We start from the raw sequence: 21,868 nt of genomic DNA on the forward strand, positions 1-21,868 counted from the left end.
CATCTTCCCTACTGCCATTAGGACTAATTCCAAACTCTAAAACTGCTTTACAAGGCACTTTATGATCTGGCCTCTGTCTACATCTCTGGCCTCATTTCTACCTTCTCCCTATCTCCAACTCCCTCTAGACCTTCATGAAAGAGACCACGATCTCTGGCTTCTAGGCCTTTGTCTATAAAACGGTCCCTTTCTGACCCTTCCCTAGTGCCTCCTTACACTTCCTTGTTCATACTCATCTTTTAAGTCTTAAAACAAACGTCCTTCCTTAAAGATTTCCCCTAACCCCCAGCAGGTGGGTGTTTCTCCCCTGTTCCCCAAAGGCTTATGATGCTTATATTATCACAGCATTTATCACCATTAATTTTTTTTACCATAAGTTATTGGGGTACAGGGGGTATTTGGTTGCATAAGTTCTTTAGTGGTGATTTGTGAGATTTTTGGTTCACCCATCACCCAAGCAATATACACTGCACCCTCTTTGTAGTATTTTATCCCTCATCCCCCTCCCACTCTTATCCCCAAGTTCCCACAGTCCATTGTACCATTCCTATGCCTTTGCATCCTCAGAGCTTAGCTCCCACATATCAGTGAGAACATATGATGTTTGGTTTTCCCTTCCTGAGTTACTTCACTTAGAATAATATTCTCCAATCTCATCCGGGTCGCCGAAAATGCTGTTAATTCATTCCTTTTTGTGGCTGAGTAGTATTCCATTGTATATATATATCACAGCTTCTTTACCCACTCTTTGATTGATGGACATTTGGATTGGTTCCATGATTTTGCAATTGTGAACTGCGCTGCTATAAACGTGCGTGTCCAAGTATCTTTTTCATGTAATGACCTATTTTCCTCCGGGTAGATACCCAGTAGTAGGATTGCTGGATCAAATGGTAGTTCTACTTTCAGTTCTTTAAGGAATCTCCACACTGTTTTCCATACTGACTGTACAAGTTTACATTCCCACCAGCAGTGTAGAAGTGTTCCCTGATCACGGCATCCATGCCAACATCTGTTTTTTGATTATGGCCATTCTTGCAGGAATAAGGTGGTATCACATTGTGGTTTTGATCTGCATTTCCCTGATCAATAGTGATGCTGAGCATTTTTTCATATGTTTGCTGGCCATTTGTATATCTTCTTTTGAGAATTGTCTATTCATATACTTAGCTCACTTATTGATCAGATTGTTTTTTTCTTACTGATTTGAGTTCATTGTAGATTCTGGATATTAATCCTTTGTCAGATGTATACATTGTGAAGATTTTCTTCCACTCTGTGGGTTGTCTGTTTATTCTTCTGACTGTTCCTTCTGAGGTGCAAAACCTCTTCAGTTTAAGTCCCAACTACTTATCTTTGTTTTTATTGCATTTGCTTTTGGGTTCTTGGTCATGAAACCCTTGCCTAAGCCAATATCAAGAAGGGTTTTTCCACTGTTATCTTCTAGAATTTTTAGTTTCAAGTCTTAGATTTAAGTCCTTAATCCAACTTGAGTTGATTTTTGTATGAGGTGAGAGATGAGGATCTGGTTTTGTTCTCCTACATGTGGCTAGCCAATTATCCCAGCACCATTTGTTGAAAAGGGTGTCCTTCTCCCACTTTATGTTTTTGTTTGCTTTGTCGAAGATCAGTTGGCTGTATTTGGGTTTATTTCTGGGTTCTCTATTCCGTTCCACATAGAATTCCATCCCTATTCTATTCTTTTTTTTTTTGAGACAGAGTCTCGCTCTGTCACCCAGGCTGGAGTGCAGTGGCCAGATCTCAGCTCACTGCAAGCTCCGCCTCCCGGGTTTAGCCATTCTCCTGGCTCAGCCTCCCAAGTAGCTGGGACTACAGGCGCCCGCCACTTCGCCCGGCTAGTTTTTTGTATTTTTTTAATAGAGACGGGGTTTCACTGTGTTAGCCAGGATGGTCTCGATCTCCTGACCTCGTGATCCGCCCGTCTCGGCCTCCCAAAGTGCTGGGATTACAGGCTTGAGCCACCGCGCCCGGCCCCCTATTCTATTCTATGTGCCTATTTTTATACCAGTACCACACTGTTTTGGTGACTATGGCCTTACAGTATGGTTAACATCAGGTAGTGTGATGCCTCCAAATTTCTTCTTTTTGCTTAGCCTTGCTCTGGCTATGTGGGCTCTTTTTTGGTTCCATATGAATTTTAGAATTGTTTTTTTCTTTTTTTTGAGATGGAGTCTTGCTCTGTTGCCCAGGCTGGAGTGCAGTGGCATGATCTCGGCTCACTGCAAGCTCTGCCTCCCAGGTTCACACCATTCTCCTGCCTCAGCCTCCCGAGTAGCTGGGACCACAGGCGCCCGCCACCACACCCGGCTAATTTTTTTTTTTTTTTTAATTTTTAGTAGAGACGGGGTTTCACCATGTTAGCCAGGATGGTCTCAATCTCCTGACCTCGAGATCCGCCCACCTCGGCCTCCCAAAGTGCTGGGATTACAGGCGTGAGCCACTGTGCCGGGCCTAGAGTTGTTTTTTCTAATTCTGTTAAGAATGATGGTGGTGTTTTGATGAGGATTGCACTAAATTTGTAGATTGCTTTTGGCAGTATGGTCGTTTTCACAATATTGATTCTACCCATCAATGAGCATGGGATGTGTTTCCATTTGTTAGTGTTGTCTATGATTTCTTTCAGCAATATTTTGTAGTTTTCCTTGTGGAGGTCTTTTGACTCCTTAGGTATATTACTAAGTGTGTGTGTGTACATATATATATATATATATATATATATATATATATATATATATTTACAGCTATTGTAAAAGGGGTTGAATTCTTGATTTGATTCTCTGCTTGGTCACTGTTGGTGTATAGAAGAGCTACTGATTTGTGTACATTAATCTTGTATCTGGAAACTTTGCTGAATTCTTTTATCAGTTCTAGGAGCTTTCTGGAGGAGTCTTTAGGGTTTTCAAGGTAAACAATCATATTGTCAGCCAACAGTGACAGTTGACCTCCTCTTTACTGATCTGGATACCCTTTATTTCTTTCTCTTGTTTAATTGCTCTGGTTAGGACTTCCAGTACTATGCTGAAGAGGAGTGATGTGAGTGGGCATCCTTGTCTTGTTACAGTTCTCAGAGGGAATGCTTTCAACTTTTCCCCATTCAGTACTATGTTGGCTGGGGGCTTGTCATAGATGGCTTTTATTACATTAAGATACGTCCCCTGTATGCAGATTTTGCTGAGAGTTTTAATCATAAAGCGATGCTGGATTTTGTTGAATGCTTTTTCTGCATCTATTGATATGATCATGTGATTTTTGTTCTTAATTCTGTTTATGTGGTGTGTCACATTTATTGACTTGCATATGTTAAACCATCCCTGCATTCCTGGTATGAAACCCACTTGATCATGGTGGATTATCTTTTTGATATATTGTTGGATTCGGTTAGCTAGCATTTTGTTAAGGATTTTACCATCTATGTTCAACAAGGGTATCAGTCTGTAGTTTTCGTTTTTGGTTATGTCCTTTCCTGATTTTGGTATCAGGGTGACACTGGCTTCATAAAATGAATTAGGGAGCGTTGCCTCTTTCTCTATCTTGTGGAATAGGGTCAAAAGGATTGGTACCAATTCTTCTTTGAATGTCTGGTAGAATTCTGCTGTGAATCCACCTGGTCCTGGACCTTTTTTTGTTGGTAATTTTTAAATTATCATTTAATTCTTGCTGCTTGTTATTGGTCTGTTCACGGTATCTAATTCTTCCTGATTTAAGATAGGAGGATTGTATTTTTCCAGGAATTTATCCATCTCTTCTAGGTATTCTAGTTTATGTATCACCATTAATTTTTAAATTGTCATGTTATCTTGTACATCTTCCCCATTAGACTCTAAACACCTCAGAGGCAGAAACTGTGTCTTGTTCTTGGTATAGTAAACAACATCTGGCATATCAATAAGCTTTATTTTTGGTTGACGGGCACTACTACAGAGGGTCTATAAAACATGGTTCTGAGATGTATGTACCTTTAGCAGGAGACATCTAATTTATCACTATGTTTTCTTGTGGTTTCAGGAATCCTCTTGACCCTTCCTCCTTAAGGCCACTAGCTTCATTAGGGATGCTAGGATATGGTAGTTTTCTTCATTTTATTAGACACAATATACTTTTTTCCTCCCATCTTCATATAGTTATTTTACTACTTTAAAACAGAAGCAGTACTCTCGTCTGAGTGCCAACATGGAAAAACATCTAAGAGCCTCACTACGAAGCTCCATGCTAATCTACACTAGAAGAACTCAGACATAGTATTTCTTTCTATTTTTCAAAACTTTATCAGATTCAGTCTTGGTTTTGATTGTGTGTGTGTGTGTTTGTGTGTGCACACACGCTAGAAAAAGAGGAACGTATGTTGCTAAATGTATCAGGCTGGTAGCAGCTCTTGTGAACGCTGCTTAATTAGAGTTCAAACGGCATGACTCTACATGGGTTTCTTTAAATTTCACAGACCAAGACTTGGACCAAAAACCAGGCATGAGAAGAAGGAAGCGGAGAGCAGGAGTCACCTTTCTCTAGCTAATTGCTCATTACCACTAACCACAGAAATCATCACTTAGGCTCCTAAAGGAAAGAGCTAGTTTCATAAATCACACAATTCTACACTCTTGTTGAGTGAAATGCATTTTGCACAGTAAACGCCAGAAGAGCACCACACTAATGTGGGCTTATTTTTTCTAGATTGGGCCATCCCATGTTTGAAACTGTTCTCATTGTAAGATTTTCCTCTGTGAAGTAGATTCCACTGGGTTCAGCTCTTTTCAACCACAACTATACTCCACAGGCAAATTTCAGCCTTCCCACACGATGCATCTGACTTGGCTGAGGTAGGCATTACCATGCCAACCTAGGGTTAGAAATGTCACCCTCAAAGATTCTTCAGGATAACTCTTCTGCTACACTAGTACCTGCTGTCAAAACCTAGGGTACGTGCTTATGTGCCTGCTGCAGCTTCTTAATTTCCTGAAGCTAAATACACCTTCCTCACTCCACCAGAAAACAGCTCTCATCTCCTCATATCTAGTTCTCTACAGATGCCACTTGAATTCCACATTTGTGAATATTAACATTACATCCAGTTCAGCAAGTTTTATCAGACACCTGTATTACAAACAATAAAAAAGAGACAACGGCCAGGCATGGTGGCTCATACCTGTAATCTCAGCACTTTGGGAGGCCAAGGTAGGTGGATCACTTGAGGTCAGGAGTTCGAGACCAGCCTGGCCAACACAGTGAAACCCCGTTTCTAAACAATACAAAAAAACTAGCTGGGCGTGGTGGTGCACGCCTGTAGTCCCAGCTACTCGGGAGGCTGAGGCACGAGAATTGCTTGAACCTGAGTGGCGGAGGTTGCAGTGAGCCGACTGCATCACTGCACTGCAGCCTGGGCAACAGAGCACGACTCCATCTCAAACCAAAAAAAAAAAAAAAAAAGAGAGAGAGAGAGACAACAATGAATTCTGAACCTCAAGAACCCATGTCAAGATAATAGGTAATTCCTCATAAACACATACAAGGCAGAATAAGAGGCATCTTGAGAGAGATTCAAATAAAGTAATTCCAGGCTTCAAAGGTGAGGGCTTCAAAGCCTTCCTTCAAAGATCAGGATGTTAGCAACGACCTCATAGAAAGGTCATGTAAGATCAGACTAAGTTATTTTTCACTGCATCTTTTTTCCCTTTTACAAAAGGGATACATGTTCATTATGTTTAGTAATAGAAAGACAGAAGACAGTAAAGAAAACCCCTTACAATCCTAACATCCAGAAAGAAACATTTTAATGTATTTTTTTCAGGTTTTTCTGTGTGATTGTGTGTGATTTATATTTATCTATTACATATTGGGTATTATACTGGATGTTATGTTGAAACACATGCTTGTAAATTAAAAACAGATCAAAAATATTTTCTAATACCACTACATTCTCTCCTATACACTCTCCACATGAGTATATTACTCCAGTGTGTGACTCTAGAACAATTTATTTGACCTTGGTCTCTATCATTGTACACCTACTAAAATTTTTCCAATATTTTGCTATTATAAGCTATTATAAGTAAATAGTCATTAAATCCTTAGTTGTTTTCTTAGGGTAGAAATTTCTTAAAAGGTTACACATATTTCTAGGACTTTTGATACAGAAAGGTGGAAAACCTTGCTTTGGATCCTTTTGTAGTTCATGAGTGTGATAGACTGGGTGTTCGTATGCATGTGTGAGATGCGCCACCATCGAACCTTGTTATGATATGGACACATTACCTGTCTGACATGAAGAAAAAAGAAAAGGAAAAAATGAAAAAATGGGGAAAAAAGGAAAACAAAAAGAGAAAAACAAACAAAAAAACCCACAACCTTGCTTGCCCATAAAGCATATATGTATAAATTAGGAAAATGTGTTCCCTGTAGATGGGAACAGCTTTCTGGGCAAACAGCTCGACAAGCACATGGCATCTTTATGTGAATTTAAGTGTGCCCTTTATAGGATATATAATTTGGTGAATCAAGGGCAGCCTATATATGAGTCCCATTTGACTTAGAGATCTTAAACACAGAATAACCTGATTTACCATATATGACAGTCCTGAGAAAGGTTTGATCAATTTACAGTGCTAATTCTATATATCTAGTTGGCAATTTATGTCTTCTATATGTATTTTGTAAACTGCCTGTGATATATTTTGCCATTCTTTTAAAATAAGGAAGAAAGTTTTTTTTCTTGTTAATTCTCAAGAGTTCATTGTCTATTATGTTGTAAACATTTTCCCAGTATGTTATTTTGATTTTGGTTTTAAGTCATTTTTGAGATAGTATTTTAAAATTGTAATTAGGAATTAAAAGTTTTTTAGTTTTATGCATTGAAAGTTATTCTCACCTTTTATGGTTTCTGCCTTAGACTGAACACTTTGAAAGGATTTTGCTACTTCAAAATCAGTATTTACCTACACTTTTGTCACGTCTTACTGATTTTATTTTTCGTTTATTTCTACACTTAACTCTTTTGTTCTTTAAAAATTTGCTCTGGTCTCTGGTATGAGGTCTAGGAGATATCTGAATTTCTTTTTCTTCCCAATTACTTGAAATTTCTCTTTTATCACATATTTATTTAGATCCATTTCTGAGATTTCTTTTTCATGTTCTTCAAGATTTTTGATGTTATTCTACCATTCTACACTTTTAATTATTATAGCTCTATAATATATTAGAATATGTAAATGAATGACTCTGTCTTCATTTTTAAATCCTGGTCAAATTTTATCTAAATTATTTTTATATATAATATTTAAAATTATTTTGTCAACTTCTAAGGTTGATTAGAATTTTGACTGGTACCATGAGGACATAGTGCCACTGCTTGTTGTGGTAAAAAATAAACAAAAAACCCCCATATAACATGGTATCTATTCTCTTAAATTTTTAAGTGTACAGTATTGTTAGCCATAAGCACATTGTTGTACAAATCTCTAGAACTTTTTCATCTTACATGACTGAAACTTCATATCCTCAATTCTCCATTCCCCCATCATTCATTCTACTTTCTGTTCCTTTTGGTTTGACTACTATAGATACTCATATAAGTAGAATCAGGCAGTATGTGCCCTTCTGTGACTGGATTATATTCACTTAGCATGTCTTCAAGACTGACCCATATTGCAGCATATGACAGAACTTATTTCTTCTTTATGGTTGAATAATATTCCCTAGTACATATACGCATTTTCTTTACCTATTCATCTATTGACAGACATTTAGATTGTTTCCAAATCTTAGCTATTGTGAACAATGTTTCAATGAATATGAGAGGGCAAATGTCTCTTTGAGATCCTGGTTTCAATTATTTTGGACAAATACCCAGAAATGAGATTGTCTGATCATATGGTAGTTCTATTTTTAATTTTTTGAGGAAATTCCCTACTGTTTTCCATAGCAGCTCCACCATTTTATATTCCCACCAATGGTACTAACTGGTCCCATTTTTTCTACATCCTTGTCAACATTTGCTATTTTCCGTGTGGTAGGGTTTTGGTTTTGGTTAACAGCCATCCTAAAAGGCATAATGGGATATCTCACTGTGGTTTTGATTTGCATGTCCCTGAACGATTAGTGATGTTGGCACCTGTTGGCTATTTGTTTGTCTTATTTGGAGAAATGTCTATTCAAGCCCATTACCCAATTTTTAAAAATTGGGTTTTTCTTTTCTTCACTCTATGTTTTTAAATTTTATGACTTTCAGTAAAATTACATAAATTTATTCACAAAGGTTTGGTACTTTTCTGGTTAAGTCTGTAACACATATATTGGTAATGCTACTGGGAAATTTTTCTCAAAAAATCTTTAAATGTATTATTTCCAGAAAGGAGTAATGAGAAAAAAGGGAAGTTTTATAAAAAGGCTAGAGACAAAGATACTCTCAGTTAGGGAGAACATCAGAAGTAAAAAACACATTAGTAAGAAAGCACAGGGTGTGTGTGGAAAACATCAGGTCCTGAGTTGTTTCACAGAATACGTGTAGAGGGAAAGTAATAAAAGCAAGGTTGTAAAAGATTGGAATTAAATTGGTAGAGTCTTAATTCACTTGAAAATGGGGAGCCACTTCTGTTTTGAGTAGAAAAGCAGTATGATCAGAGCTGTGTAAAGAGGGTGTGGGATGGCCTAGAGTGGTAGAACCTAGAGATAGAGCTGAGCTGGAAAGCAACTGAAATTCTCCAGGTGAGTGATCTTAAAACCTGGGTAAGCTGAGGTCTGCAGGAAAACAAAACAAAACAAGGAAGGACATCAGAAACAAACTCAGTGGAAGGACGGAGAGGAGCCAGAGAAGGACAAGGTTTCATGCCTGAATGACCAAAAACTATCAAAAACTATGATATTCTTAACAGAAATCAGGGAAAAGTTTGGGGAGGTGGAAATGATGAGCCTGGCTATAGGTAGAGTGAAAATAGTTAGATAAGCCCACCAGGAGGGTAGAAGACAGTATTATGGAGTTCATCAGTGCCTCACTTGTCTTCTGGATGAAACTGTAGGCCTATTGAAAGGCCCTGGGATCTTTACTATTCTTCCCTCGATGCCTAGGAACAATTCTGCTTACATGGATGGTTAGGCAGGAGTCCTGACAGCATTTACTTTGAGACTTTTACCATTCATATTGATCGCTGTATTTCTTAACGTCTTACAACAGTACCTCTTTCTTCTCAAAATTACAACTTCTTGTTCTCCATTTAACAAAAAAGAATAAAATAGAAAATTCTGCTCAGATGGACTCACACAGAAATGTTTGTTTCTAATTGCAAAAGGCCTCTAAGCAGAAAAGAAGGATTTTTCCAATTCTACATCTTCAGCCTGTTCATAGATTCGTTACTGATAAAATATTGGATATTACTGAGTCTTAACTTTCCTATTTTGCTCTGTATCATCCAAATACAGTTTCAACTAGAACCAATTACTGAGTGGATCTAGATTCCACAGAGAACCTCACAATCTGGCCATAAAGCACTGAGACAACTAGGGGTCTCTCTGAAGCTGTGTTATACAGTCGATTGAGACTCCGTAGATTTACACCACTGAATAACGCTTCTCTCCATAAATCAACTAAACTCTCTTGGTTTCAGTGTGCTCATCTGTAAAACAAGCTGGAGAGCTCTCATATTCTATGTTGGGCTTGCAATTCATCCATCCATCTATCCATCATCCAACGTATGAATACCAACAATGAGTAAGAGTTGAAAGTTTTCCACGTAATGCCATTTCTTACCTGATCATAGTAACGCAGGTAATACTTAACAACATAGTCCACCAGATTAATCCCGTTATCCTAGGTTTAAAAGAGAAAGGTACATGAAAATCATTCCCATGAAACTGTCATGTTACATGGTTGAGAGATGAAAATCTCAGGTTGAGAAACTTCTGATTTGTGAAAACTGGCTTTCTCTTCGATGCTGGCAGGTTTTCCTTCCTCTGCTTTATCCCATCCATTTATTATGCCGGCTACATAAAGAAATGACACTATCCTGTTTGGAGAACAACAAACAGACGATCCCTCAAACTTCTGAAATAATGGCTAAAACAAACCAAAAACATTGTCTCCTTGTATTTTCTGGCATAAAGCCAAGACAGGCGGGGGCAGGGAGTGCTGAAGGGAACCAGGGCCTAGAACAGAAAAGCACCCCTCCCTTCCCATCTTTCAAAAAACGTGTGTTCTTAATGGTGTGAAAAACCATGCAGGCCAGCTTAAGTGGAGCGCCACGCCACTTTACGACCCCGGGAGGCCTCGGGGCGGGGGAGCAGGCCCTCCCACAAGGCAGCCTTTGTGTCCTGTTCACTGGGGTCTAATTCTAATTTGCCTGTGTGTTTCCCCTCCCTGCACCCCCGCCCCCCATGGGACGCCTAGATATGGGCTGGTTGTTTCTAAAGAGGTAGCTCCGCAGGGGTGTGGAGCCAAGGGATAGCCAGGCTCAGAGAGCTCGACAGTAGACCCCAGCCCAATTGTTGTGGCAAAAAATTGGTGATTCACCATGGCTCTGCCATTCAGGAATGAGTATACTACTAGTAGCCTAAACCCCAAACCCAAAGAGCCTCCAGCCTTTGCAGGATCCTGGTACTATATACTATCTGTTTTGTTCTCTCACTGAATACCTAGTTGTGTATGTCAGAGCACACGAAGATGGGAATCGGGTCACTGAAAATAAGGTCTAATGTGAAAAAAAACCTCTTCATTCAAAAGTGAAAAGAAACAACAACCAAAAAAAAAAACGCACGCTCTAATATAAATGATTGATGTTAAGGGGAGGAGAGAGATAAATGGAACAATCTGGAATACGTTTTTTAAAATTAAAGGTAAAGAAAGAAAATAATGGCAGATCATGGAAACTTATTACGAAAAATAGATACCCGACTTTTGACATCCTTGAGTTTGGGCAGAATTTCTAAGCTATATCCATCGGCTTGTCCCCGAGTCCTATTTCCTCCGTTCATATAATTTCCAAAAGCCAGAATGAGAGCTAAAATATCCTTCACACTCTTCATGTGCAGCAAGCCCTGTGATGGCAAACACCAATTATTACGGAGCTGAACGCCAAATGTACCCATGTTCATTCAGTAACAAATATTTACCGAGTGCTCAGTAGGCTGTCGGGAGGCTTGGTACCAACAGAATTAACAGTTGGTGAAATGAAAAACACACTTTACTAAGCCGTAAGTGTCTTTACAAACACATTAACAGCCATTTTTTCTACCCACTCAACAAATTAATTATAAACAGTGCACGTTTTAACACATGAGGATTAACTATTGGTTTTATATTTTCATTTCAGCCAGTTTAATTTTTAATATTTATTTTAAAATAGAAGTTGTAAAAAAGGAGTTGGTATATATAGTAAGGCTCAACCTTTGATGACTTCTAGGTAGAAAGGGGTTTACCTTTTGAGGATGTATTTCAGACTATTTATCTATATAACCAATACAGTTAAATGCAGAGCAGATATAGAAGAAGTATGTTCTTCTTTATCCCTGGATATAATTTTCAGAGGTAAACTGCAATAATGCATTTTAAGGCAGTAGGCCATCTTTAATAAATTTATTAAACTTACATTTATTAAGTGCTTGTTATATGTCTATTTAACTTTACAATTTCAAGCTGCTTAGGATTTTCTTTGGCTCCCTGTCTCATTTGTTTGTCCCCTTATTTATTTTTTACTTCAATTACAATTTTCCAATTGAAACTTCTTTTCTTTATAGTCTTAATTCACATTTTATCCCCCTTTATTTCAGGGTAAAAAAAGTGATGGCTGGGCACAGTGGCTCACACCTGTAATCCCAGCACTTTGGGAGGCTGAGGTGGGTGGATTGCCTGAGGTCTAGAGTTCAAGACCAGCCTGGCCAACATGGTAAAACCTCGTCTCTACTAAAAATACAAAAACTAGCTGGGCTTGATGGCAGGCACCTGTAATCCCAGCTACTTGGGAGGCTGACGCAAGAGAATCGCTTGAGCCCCAGAGGCAGAGGTTGCAATGAGCCGAGATCACGTCACTGCACTCCAGCCTGGGCAAGAAGAGTGAGACTCTGTCTCAAAAAAAAAAAAAAAAAAAAAGAAAGAAAGAAAAATGCAGCTCCAGGCAGACTTCTTTTTCTGCTCCTGCCTGTCAGGTATTATTAGTGAGTGTATAATTAAAGTTTGGTAATATTTATTCTCTACTGAAATATCTCATATCTTAGTGGAAAAAAAAATCATGCCTCCAAATAAGGAACAAAGTACTACAGTGTTTGTGGAGAGGAATAACGTGTCCTTAAGAGCATGGGTCAACTGTGAGAAAAAGCCAGGTGCTAGAAGTTAACCTTATAATGAACACCAGTGTAGTAAAGCCAGCAAATACTTATTTGCCAATGACTCATTGTCAGTCATTTATTTCACTTATCAAGTGTCTAGAATCCTCTTATTAGGTTGACACATTTCAGATAATCAAATGCATGGATCTAAAGTAAAATCTCTTCTGCAATCCAAATTGTAAAACAGGAAACAGACCATGCTATTTAGATTGTTTTTTAGTGGCCAGTATGTACTTTGGAAGATATTCAGAGTTTTTTAGAAGCAATCTGTAAAAGCGTCATTTTTTTCCCTCCTTCTCCCTCTTCATCCATCTGCATCTCCTTTTCTCTCCCTCTCTCTCATACATACACACGCGTGTGCACACACACACACATACACACACTTGGGCAAGATAATCATCAAATTTACACTTAGAAAAACATTTAATATGAGTCCAAAAAGGTTTCTATAATGGCACTAAAGTGGTCTCTCCCACTTTCTCCTTTGCTCTTCAGAACAAGGCTATCTTTTAAATTAGACAGTAAACATACCTTAGAAGCTCGTGTGAGGATCTCTACCTTTCTGTGCAAGGAGGTGATACCCTCAGAAAAGACAGATCTGAAGATTATGCACTGGGCACGCTCAGCAAAATTAGGAATCTGGGCTAACTCATGTAAAAATCTGTAAAAAAGAAAATATGTCATCTACCTTCACATATAATCACAAAGAAAATAAAAAGACAGCTGAAAAAGATCCACTTTGGGAACATTCCTTATCTAACAATCTGAACTTAACAATTATAAAATGTGGCAGATAGGTAGACTCAAGGAATTCCAAGGGCATGGGTTCCATTGCTGACAACAGGGCTGCTTTTTAAAGGGGTTCTATCATGATGAATAAATGTATGGTACATAAATTTCTTCGGGAACAGAAAGTTAACACAAGTATACTAAACAAGTTATCTATCTCCTGCTGCCCAAACAAGAGACTAAAGCCAAATGGAAAGCCCTAGTCTTTAACATACGAGAAAAATTATACAATAAATTCCCTCATAATACAGCATTCTCTAAAGATGTATTTATACAGGCTAAGCAAATTGAAAACTTGAGGCAAATGTCTACAGACAAGTGATTTTAAAAAAAATCTCTTACTGAAATGATATTGCTACTATTTTTGCTCAGTGAGTTACATAATGGTCTATAATGATCACATTCTCCAGATATTTGTTTACTTTTTCACATTAACTTACACATACAGACATAGTTTACAACTCAGCATTTAGAACAAAGCAGGCACTCATTAAGTAGACAACCTAAAGTTTCCTTAAAAATATGGCAAAACAGATCTTAAAAGCTAAAGGTGAGTACTGAGCTCCACACAGTAGCTCACTGTCTGAGCAGCTGGGCACTGGTTCCCTTCACAAAACCAAGTTGGAAGAGCTACATATTCTCCAGGCCAACCACTAGAGGAAGGGGTATAAACGAAAATGGGTGGAAACAGTTGGACATGAATTCAGAAAAGGAGAAAATCTACTAACAGCCATTTATTTCATTTTGGAGTTGAGATGATGATTAACTGATATTTCTGAAACTCTTGGTCAACTCATAATGTCATTACCAAGGAATTTTTCCATCTCTCACCAAAAATGGTTTTACATAGGAACAAAGCTGGAGCCTACTTCTTTTTATACCCAAAGATATTTTCTTCGCTTATATACCCTGTGCCACCTCTACCTTCAGGGAGATTTGAGTTGTAATAAATTTCTAACATAACTAGGTCATAATCCACAATCTTTTTTTTAAGATGACATTCAATGAAAGCAAGGAATACCCATAAGAGAAAACACAATCTTGTTTTAAAGTTCAATAACCCATTATCTTGAAAATTATATGATGGAGTATAAACATGGAAACTCATAGAAATTCTGCATTAGGACAAGATGAAAAAGTTAAACTCTGTGTAAATTACTTCTTAATGATATAACATTAAACAATTTATTCATTTATCATTACTGAAATCAGGGGCATCATCAGTTTTCACAAGTATCTAAGAAGCAAAAAGCTCATAGGACTGACAGCATTTGATCCTGTAGAGTCTGGGGAGGATGTATTTATTCAGATGCTGAGCTATTTTGAAAGAAGGGCCGTGCATTTCTCCCCTGCTAAATGTGACCATGAGATGTCATTCAGGACCCAAGTTCCCAGAGCATGTACACTTCCTATTACAGTGAGCGAAGCAGTTACAGACACCACCTGGGAAAATATACAGATCAATGCCTCAGCTCACCAAAAAGGACTTAGATGGAAACAGAAAATGCTGAATGAATAGATACCTATAACTAATCTCAAAGGAGGAAGCACAGGACCAATATGAGGACACAAGACCATAGTCTTATTAATGTATGTTGCACAAGAAAGGGTAAGATAGAATTGCAAGGCTCTCTAGGATTAAAGCCCTTCTGGGGTTAGGGCTTGCACTGGAAAAGCTCTTAAAGAATCTTAATGTTCCAATGTCCTCTTTATGCAGAAGGGTCTGCAACCCATACAAAGAGTTGGAGGGTGTAGAAAAGACCATAATTTTACATTACTTTTGGAAAGAACTGAAAATTAATACCAGCGATCAGTCACCAAGAATGTCAGCCTGTCCTTTAGGAATGTATGAGCATTTGCAGTGTGTCAGGGACCATGCTAAGATCTGAGAATAGAGCTTAACTTACAATCCCGTCTTGATAATCTGAGAAGTAAATCAGTGATTACTGTGGAGTGTGAATGAGTGCTCTCGGTGACAGATCCAGAAGAGGAGCTAGGAAAGCAAATGCAGGACACTCAAGTGTCATGTGGGGAACACTGTCAGCCAGGGTCCCCGGAGCCCCGTGATGCTCACGCACAACATGTGAGAAACTGCCGGGAGAGCCAAGACAGGCTGAATGGTATGGGTGGGGGAAGTGAGTAGAGGGCAGATGCTAAAATTGTGTTCTGTATTCTAAAATACGGGGTTTAAACTTCTGAACGAATGAAGGGTTTTAAACCGGAAGGTGACAGTTTCCGCTTTTTGTTGTAGAAAATCTCCATGGCAGCAGCTCAGCTGATTGGATGGCATAGGAAATTTGAGGCTGGGAGACGTTCTAGACCACAGCTGTAGTCTTCCAAGAGGAAAGGTAAGAGGGGCTTGCGGTGTGAATGGAGAGGGGCAAATGGATGAGGAAGCTACCAAGGCGGCAAGACCCAGAGTAATCTAATCCAAAGAGATGTTTTGAAGAGCCCAGGATGACTTTGCAGTTTTGGCTTGGATATTTGATGTAGTGAAAATACAAAATAATAAAGAAGCAAATTTGGAGGAAAAAAACTGGGTTTTACGACCCTTGCCATCCAAAAACAGCCATGCAAGGAGCATCATAGCTCCTCTCTTATTTATCTGCTAAGGTACCAGAGGTATGGGTTACTTTGAAGGCTGTGAAGCAAGCATCTGGTAAATATCTTCTCTTCCCCTGCCCTGCCCCACTACTGTTTTATCCTCTACCCACAAGAGCAAACACAGTAACTCTCTTAAATATTCCCAAGCACAGGATCTTGGACACTGAGCTTTGGTACTTAGGAATGTTTATGGATTGAGTTCCTTTTGGGCTATCTAACATTACATTCTAGGTTCAGTAAGAAAGAAAAGTAAATATTCCCAAAAGAAGCCACGAATGAGGGATGCTTCCCTTCTTTCTCCAACGTAGGCTAATATTTCCAGGAAGGATTGCAACTTCAGCTTCTAATACATGAAAGAAGTTCTGTGTCTCACATTATTTGGGTTACACATCTACAGCAGCAACTCAGCTGACAGGTGGAATGATGCAATGTGGCCCATTGTTTTTAAGGGACTAACATTTGATTTATTATCCCTAAGCTTCTGAATGGTATGACCTAAGGTGCATGTGCACAGAGGTGATACATACAGCATAACTGAATGTTGCAACCTGCATTCTTCGATGGAGGAGTACACTAACACAGCCTACTGTGTGGGGGTCCCAAGGCAGCTGTGGACCTTCATGAAACATCACAATAGGCTGTGTATAATGTTCTTACCCTAGGCCATGAGGAGCGTGTACCAGACCTAATCAAACCCACAGAGCCTCACCTCACAACCATCACCAGGCAGCACAAGAGTCAAGGGCCATCCCTAGCGGGAGTGGTTCTCAGACAGCCTGGTCCCAAGCAGATGGCACCTCTGTGGGGAATGGCTTTCTAAATGTGGCACTGGAGTGTAAGAGAGTTGATGAGGTGAGTGATGAGGCCAGCCTCTCCATGCTCTGATTTATAGGACTGGGCACCACAGGACTCTTAGGAAACTGGAACGTTAAAACTATAAATGATTCATATTTTCCAGTATGTAAAACATGCTTATAGTCGACTCACTTGGAGTTAATGGCAAATAAGTTGCCAGAGAATCAGAGTGGCATAAATCAAACAAATGCTGGTTTGTGCAGGAGGTCGGTAGCAAAGATGAAATGCACCCAGGTCTGAAGGCCCCCATCTATCCGTGCCTCACCCTCCTGCAACTGAGCCCAGGCATGTCACCTCACCAGCATAGCATGACAGTCCTTTTTGCCAGGGTTGCGTGTTCATGAAGCCATTGCAATGACCATTTGTAAACATTAAAATGCTTTTCTATCTAGACCATCAGTAGAGAAAACAAGAGTAAGTTGTGTGTTAATTACCTGCTACCATTATCTAAGTCCCGGCAATGGGAACAATAATTAGGACAGTAGCAGAAACACATGATCCCTCCCTGCCTGTTCATTTCACCGGATAAGCCATTCCCACGGCTTAGAGCAAGGGCTGCTCCGGGGTTAAAGGGCTGGCAAATTGCAGCCCATGAGCCAAAACCAGGCCACCCACTTGTTTCTGTATAGCCCGTGAATTAAGAACAATGTTTACATTTTTAAATTGTTGAAAAAAGAATCGATAGAAGGACAACATTTTATGACATGTAAAAATAATATGAAATTCAAATGTCAGTGTTCATAAGTAAAATTTCATTGGGGTACAGCAATACCCATTTGTTTATATATTGCCTGTGGTTGCTTTGGTACTGCAATGGCTGACTTGAGTATTTGTAACATCCCGTAAGTCACAGAGCCTAAAACACTTACTATCTAGTCCTTTACAGGAAAGGTTTGCCAACTCCAGGCTTAGAGGAGAATATGACTCTGTAACTTGGTATAACCAGCACGACCCAAGTGCCTGAGATGCCGACTGTGCCCCAATACATCCCCATGGCCTTTTCAGTGTTGAAATATCCCATTATTAGTCACTTTACTTTCAGTCATTAGCACCATAAGAGGGATTCATTTGTTATATTAGGAATATGATTGGAAATAGACCATAGGAACAGTTGAGGGTAGGGATTGGTAAGGAAGGTGTCTCAAGTCAGTGGACCAAGACAGCACTTGACTTGATTCACAGCATTCCTAGGCTTTAGAAACCTACTTTGAGGGGGGGTCTTGGACCATCCTCCATGTGAGAGCAAGTCATCCAAGGTTCCCAGAACCATCATGTGGTTGGGTAACTGGGTAAACCCAGAATTCTCTTCCCGATTCCCATCCCCAGTCATTCAGAAATGTTTTCCTGAGTCTTAAGTACCCAGGCATCCACGGGGACTGAGGTATTCTAGAGCAGCTGTGCCCAACCCTTTTAGCACAGGGGCCAGTTTCGAGGAAGACAATTTTTCCACAGGCCAGGGGTTGGGGCTGGAGGGTGGGATGGTTTCGAGATGATTCAAGCACATTACATTTATTGTGCACTTTATTTCCATTATTATTACATTGTAATATATAATGAAATAATTATACAACTGAGCATAATCTAGAATGAGTGGGAACCCTGAGCGTGTCTTCCTGCAACTAGATGGTCCCATCTGGGGGTGATGGAAGTCAGTGACAGATCATCACTGGATTCTCATAAGGAGCTTGTGTGCAACTGCATGCGCAGTTCACAATAGGGTCTGTGCTCCTATGAGAATCTGATGCTGCTGCTGATCTGACAGGAGGCGAGGCTCAGGCCGTAATGCCAGTTTGTCTATCACTCACCTCCTGCCGTGTGGCCTGGTTTCTAACAGGCCACGGGCCGGTACCAGTCTGTGGCCCAAGGGTTCGGGACCCCTGTTTCTAGAGGACCCAGGGGATAAGGCATGGAACTCCAGTGCAAGCCAGAGAACCTTGGAAGCTTCTAGGGCTGACCTGTAACCCTGATCTGATCACTCCATTTCTGCTTCTTTTTCTACACTTGCCTCAACTCTAGGTTGAGAGGGTTGGCCTGAATTGGACAAAAAAATTCAAGGTAGCAACAGGCAAAAGAGGCCCCTGTGTCCTCTGAACCCATTTTACAGTCTCACAGAGTCCCAGGCCGTGGAAAGTTGGGCAGGGGCGTGGGGTTGCAGAGCCCCAGGAGCTTATCTGTGGCTTCGAGACCCTAAGAGTCACCCAGTTACACCCCAGAGTTCTGGGTCTTCAAAGCCTATGGAACGGCATCGCAAACAACAAAGCACGCAGCTATAGACAGTGACTGGAGAGAAGAGTACAGAGTGAGGGTGAGAAAAAGCCACATTTGGGCAGAGCAGGTGAAGAAGTTTGGGGAAAAGCTGGCACATTCAGGCTGCATTTACTGGATATGACCTTTAGGAAAATAAATTTGAATTCTGTGACTCTGAGATCATCTTCATAGCTACATCAGCAGAACCTTAAACAGAACAATGCCTTCTTCCTTCCTCAGTTACCCTTTTGGTCAAAATGTTTAGTCTAGGAGGAATTAGCAAGTTGTTAGAACAAGAAAGGGGAGTCTCGTGGGGTGGGGGAGGGGGTGAGACACACTGTCCAACAGCACAAATCTCGGCGCTGCTTTTCCCGGCGGCAGGGTCATCCTGCTGCACGCAATAGGTCACAGGAATGACGGTGTTGTGATTTAGCTGGCTGCACAGTTGAGATTTGCTTATTCTGAGCTGGGAGACAAGAAGACAGAAATTGCAGTTCTCCTTTTGGCCTAACAGAAAAGTGTTAAGTATCCTTACTGCTCAGGTTTATCCAGCAGCTTCAGTTCTTCTTCTTTGGATGTCTCATAATACTTTCTTATTTTAACCAGCTCATCCTCTTGGGCTCTCTGTAGCAAAACAGAAAACAAAACCAAAAAAATGGGCAGTGAGACTCTGGCTATGGCAGTGGGTCTCAACGTGTGGTTCCTAGACCAGCAGCATCAACAACATCACCTGTCACTTGTTAGAAATGCAAATTATTGGCCCATCCTAGACACAAGAACTGGGGGTGTGGGTGGGGGCGGGGGGGGGGGTGCAAACCCACTGGGTGATTCTGATGCATGCTCAAGTTTCAGATTCAATGCAAATAGTCCTAACAAGTGCATGCAGCTGGACACAGAAGTGCGGCTACTTGAGTTCTACTTTTGAATCCCCCGTCTCTTCCCCTGTAAGGAGGCTGGAGGAAAATCGTTCTTAGACTTTGCTTCCTTACCCTTAGAACAGCCCCCAATTACATGAACTCGCGGCTCTTTCATTTCTAGTCACCATCGTCCCTTTTTCCAAATTTCGTGGCGTCCATACCACTTATTCTGGCATTTAGTCACCTACTTTCTCAATTTATCCAACTATGTCAGCCGTATGCAGCTTATCTCTGCTGAGAGCTAACAAGTGGCAACCACGTGTACAGTCCTGAGCTCATGGTACCAACACGAAGCATCTGGAAGGTACTGCCTTTGACAAATTCCTCTAACTTGAACCACTACATCCTCAATTTACAGATTATTCCACTGAGGCTTGCACTAAGTAACCGTCAAAGAGCCTCGGATGTGGAAATCCCTCTTTCTGCCACTATACCTTGCTGACCTCTAAGTATTCAAGTGCATAATTAGCTCCCAATGGCCTGGTGTTTGTGTACTTTCTGGTTTATTAACGAAAGCTTTACTAATGGAAACGTGAGAAGTTCCCACCCACTTGTAGAGTAAGTAGCTCCTGATACATATAAAAGATGTGAAAATGAGCAAGGAACTGGTGATGCCACCAGGCCTAGACTATTAGACTATGGAAATCTTCCGTAAGAAACTTAAGGTCCCAGGGGACATAAATATGAAACGAATCATCTTTTGAACTGAGTGACCACAGCATACTACAGAGCCCTAGACAGCTTCCTGGGAAATACCATTACTTAAGAGAATGTGGTTCAATCTATGTTTTTGTAGCCTAACAGTCAGTGAACCAAAACAATGAACAGCCACAGGAACTCTGACTCTCCTGTGTTGTCTTCTCAAGTGAACCTGACAATTCTGCTGGTTATGTCCACTTAAAACCCAAATCAAAAGACCTTATATGTGTACAGTCCTGTTGACTTTCAAAACACATTGCTACTGCTACATATATTAAATCCTCATTTGATTTAAAAAAAAAAATTGAGAGCCTACTATAATCCCTGCTGTACTGAAGATCACAACGGGATTAAGGAGTTTAAGTAACTAGCCCAAGGTCACTTGGCAGGCGATGGTAGACACAGCCGGACCTCACGCCTAAGACTGTCTCGCTCTAAATCCAAAACACATACCCACCATTCTACACACCTTCCCACATTCAGTATCATCAGCTCACCTGGACTAACAGCAATCCATCAAGCTGGTGTTAGCAGTCCCCATTCCTCAGAAGTAGACACCGGTGCACACTATCATTTCAGTAGGCAGCTTACCTTCATTCACTTGGCCGGCAAGTGACAGGACTGGGTTCCAGGGCACATAGGTGGTGTCCACCTTAGATGCCCTGCCTTGCGAGTATGCAATGAGATCTGCTAGTCCAGATACCACAGTGGGAGTTAGGAATCCAGTGCTCCTCACATCCACTCCCATTCAAGCCTGTGTTTCTATGCCTTAATCTCTTCCAGGCTATGTCAAAACCCTTATTACCAAAGAATGTGAACGGTGCAGTCATTTCTCGGGTGGAAGATAAATATGGAAACGCTAGCTCTGTAAGTCTTTGACACTCACGTTTTCATATAAGGCTGCCAGGGTCTCCAGATCAACCACGGAGTCATCCACATTGAAAATGGCTGCCGAGCACCCAAAAAGAAAAGAGGATAAGGGATTTGATTAGGTCCCCTGCACCAACGTTTACTCCACATCCAGCTTCCAAGCAATTAATAGGGTATTGCACTTTCTTACACAAGCTGTGCCTCTCAGCTTGTTTCTGCTCCCCTTCCTCTCGCACCAGGGGTCTCAAATGAAAGAAACCAAAATGGTTCCTATCATTGGCCTGAGTCTTGGCTCTGCCTTGTTTAATTCCTCAGGCTCTGAGTCCTTTCTGCAGTTTAATTTAGGCTCCACAGGAGAAGTGTTTGTGCTTTAAAACTAAATCAGTTTGTAGGTTTCAAGCACAATTTTAAATCTTTCTTCCCGATGGTAATTGAAGAGATTTAGTACCTAATGCACCAGAACTGACTCCTGCCCATTACCAGAAAGAAAGAAAGAGAAAAAAGACAATGTTGGCAAATTAAATGAATTCAGGCATGTGATTTCAGGCACCTTTCCGTGGCCA

At 40.4% G+C, this 21,868-nt stretch overlaps 1 protein-coding gene and 1 non-coding gene across 3 annotated transcripts in view; one reads left to right on the plus strand and one right to left on the minus strand.

The window, feature by feature from the left end:
* The window catches only part of FMN1 (formin 1), a 378,430-nt gene that overhangs the window by 114,255 nt on the left and 242,307 nt on the right, over positions 1-21,868 (minus strand). For both annotated transcript variants that reach the window (XM_015141784.3, XM_015141787.3), the window contains 5 exons: positions 21,322-21,383; positions 19,355-19,443; positions 12,856-12,985; positions 10,891-11,037; positions 9,755-9,814 (listed from right to left, as the gene is read on the minus strand). In XM_015141784.3, coding sequence (XP_014997270.3) covers positions 9,755-9,814; positions 10,891-11,037; positions 12,856-12,985; positions 19,355-19,443; positions 21,322-21,383 — 488 coding nt within the window. The remainder of the gene's footprint in view (positions 1-9,754; positions 9,815-10,890; positions 11,038-12,855; positions 12,986-19,354; positions 19,444-21,321; positions 21,384-21,868) is intronic.
* LOC114680047 (small nucleolar RNA U13) lies at positions 6,173-6,277 on the plus strand. Its single transcript, XR_003732121.1, has one exon. It is a non-coding gene; the product is annotated as a small nucleolar RNA U13 (small nucleolar RNA).

This window comes from Macaca mulatta, chromosome 7, assembly GCF_049350105.2.
Source record: "Macaca mulatta isolate MMU2019108-1 chromosome 7, T2T-MMU8v2.0, whole genome shotgun sequence".
NCBI classification, from domain to species: Eukaryota; Metazoa; Chordata; class Mammalia; order Primates; family Cercopithecidae; genus Macaca; species Macaca mulatta.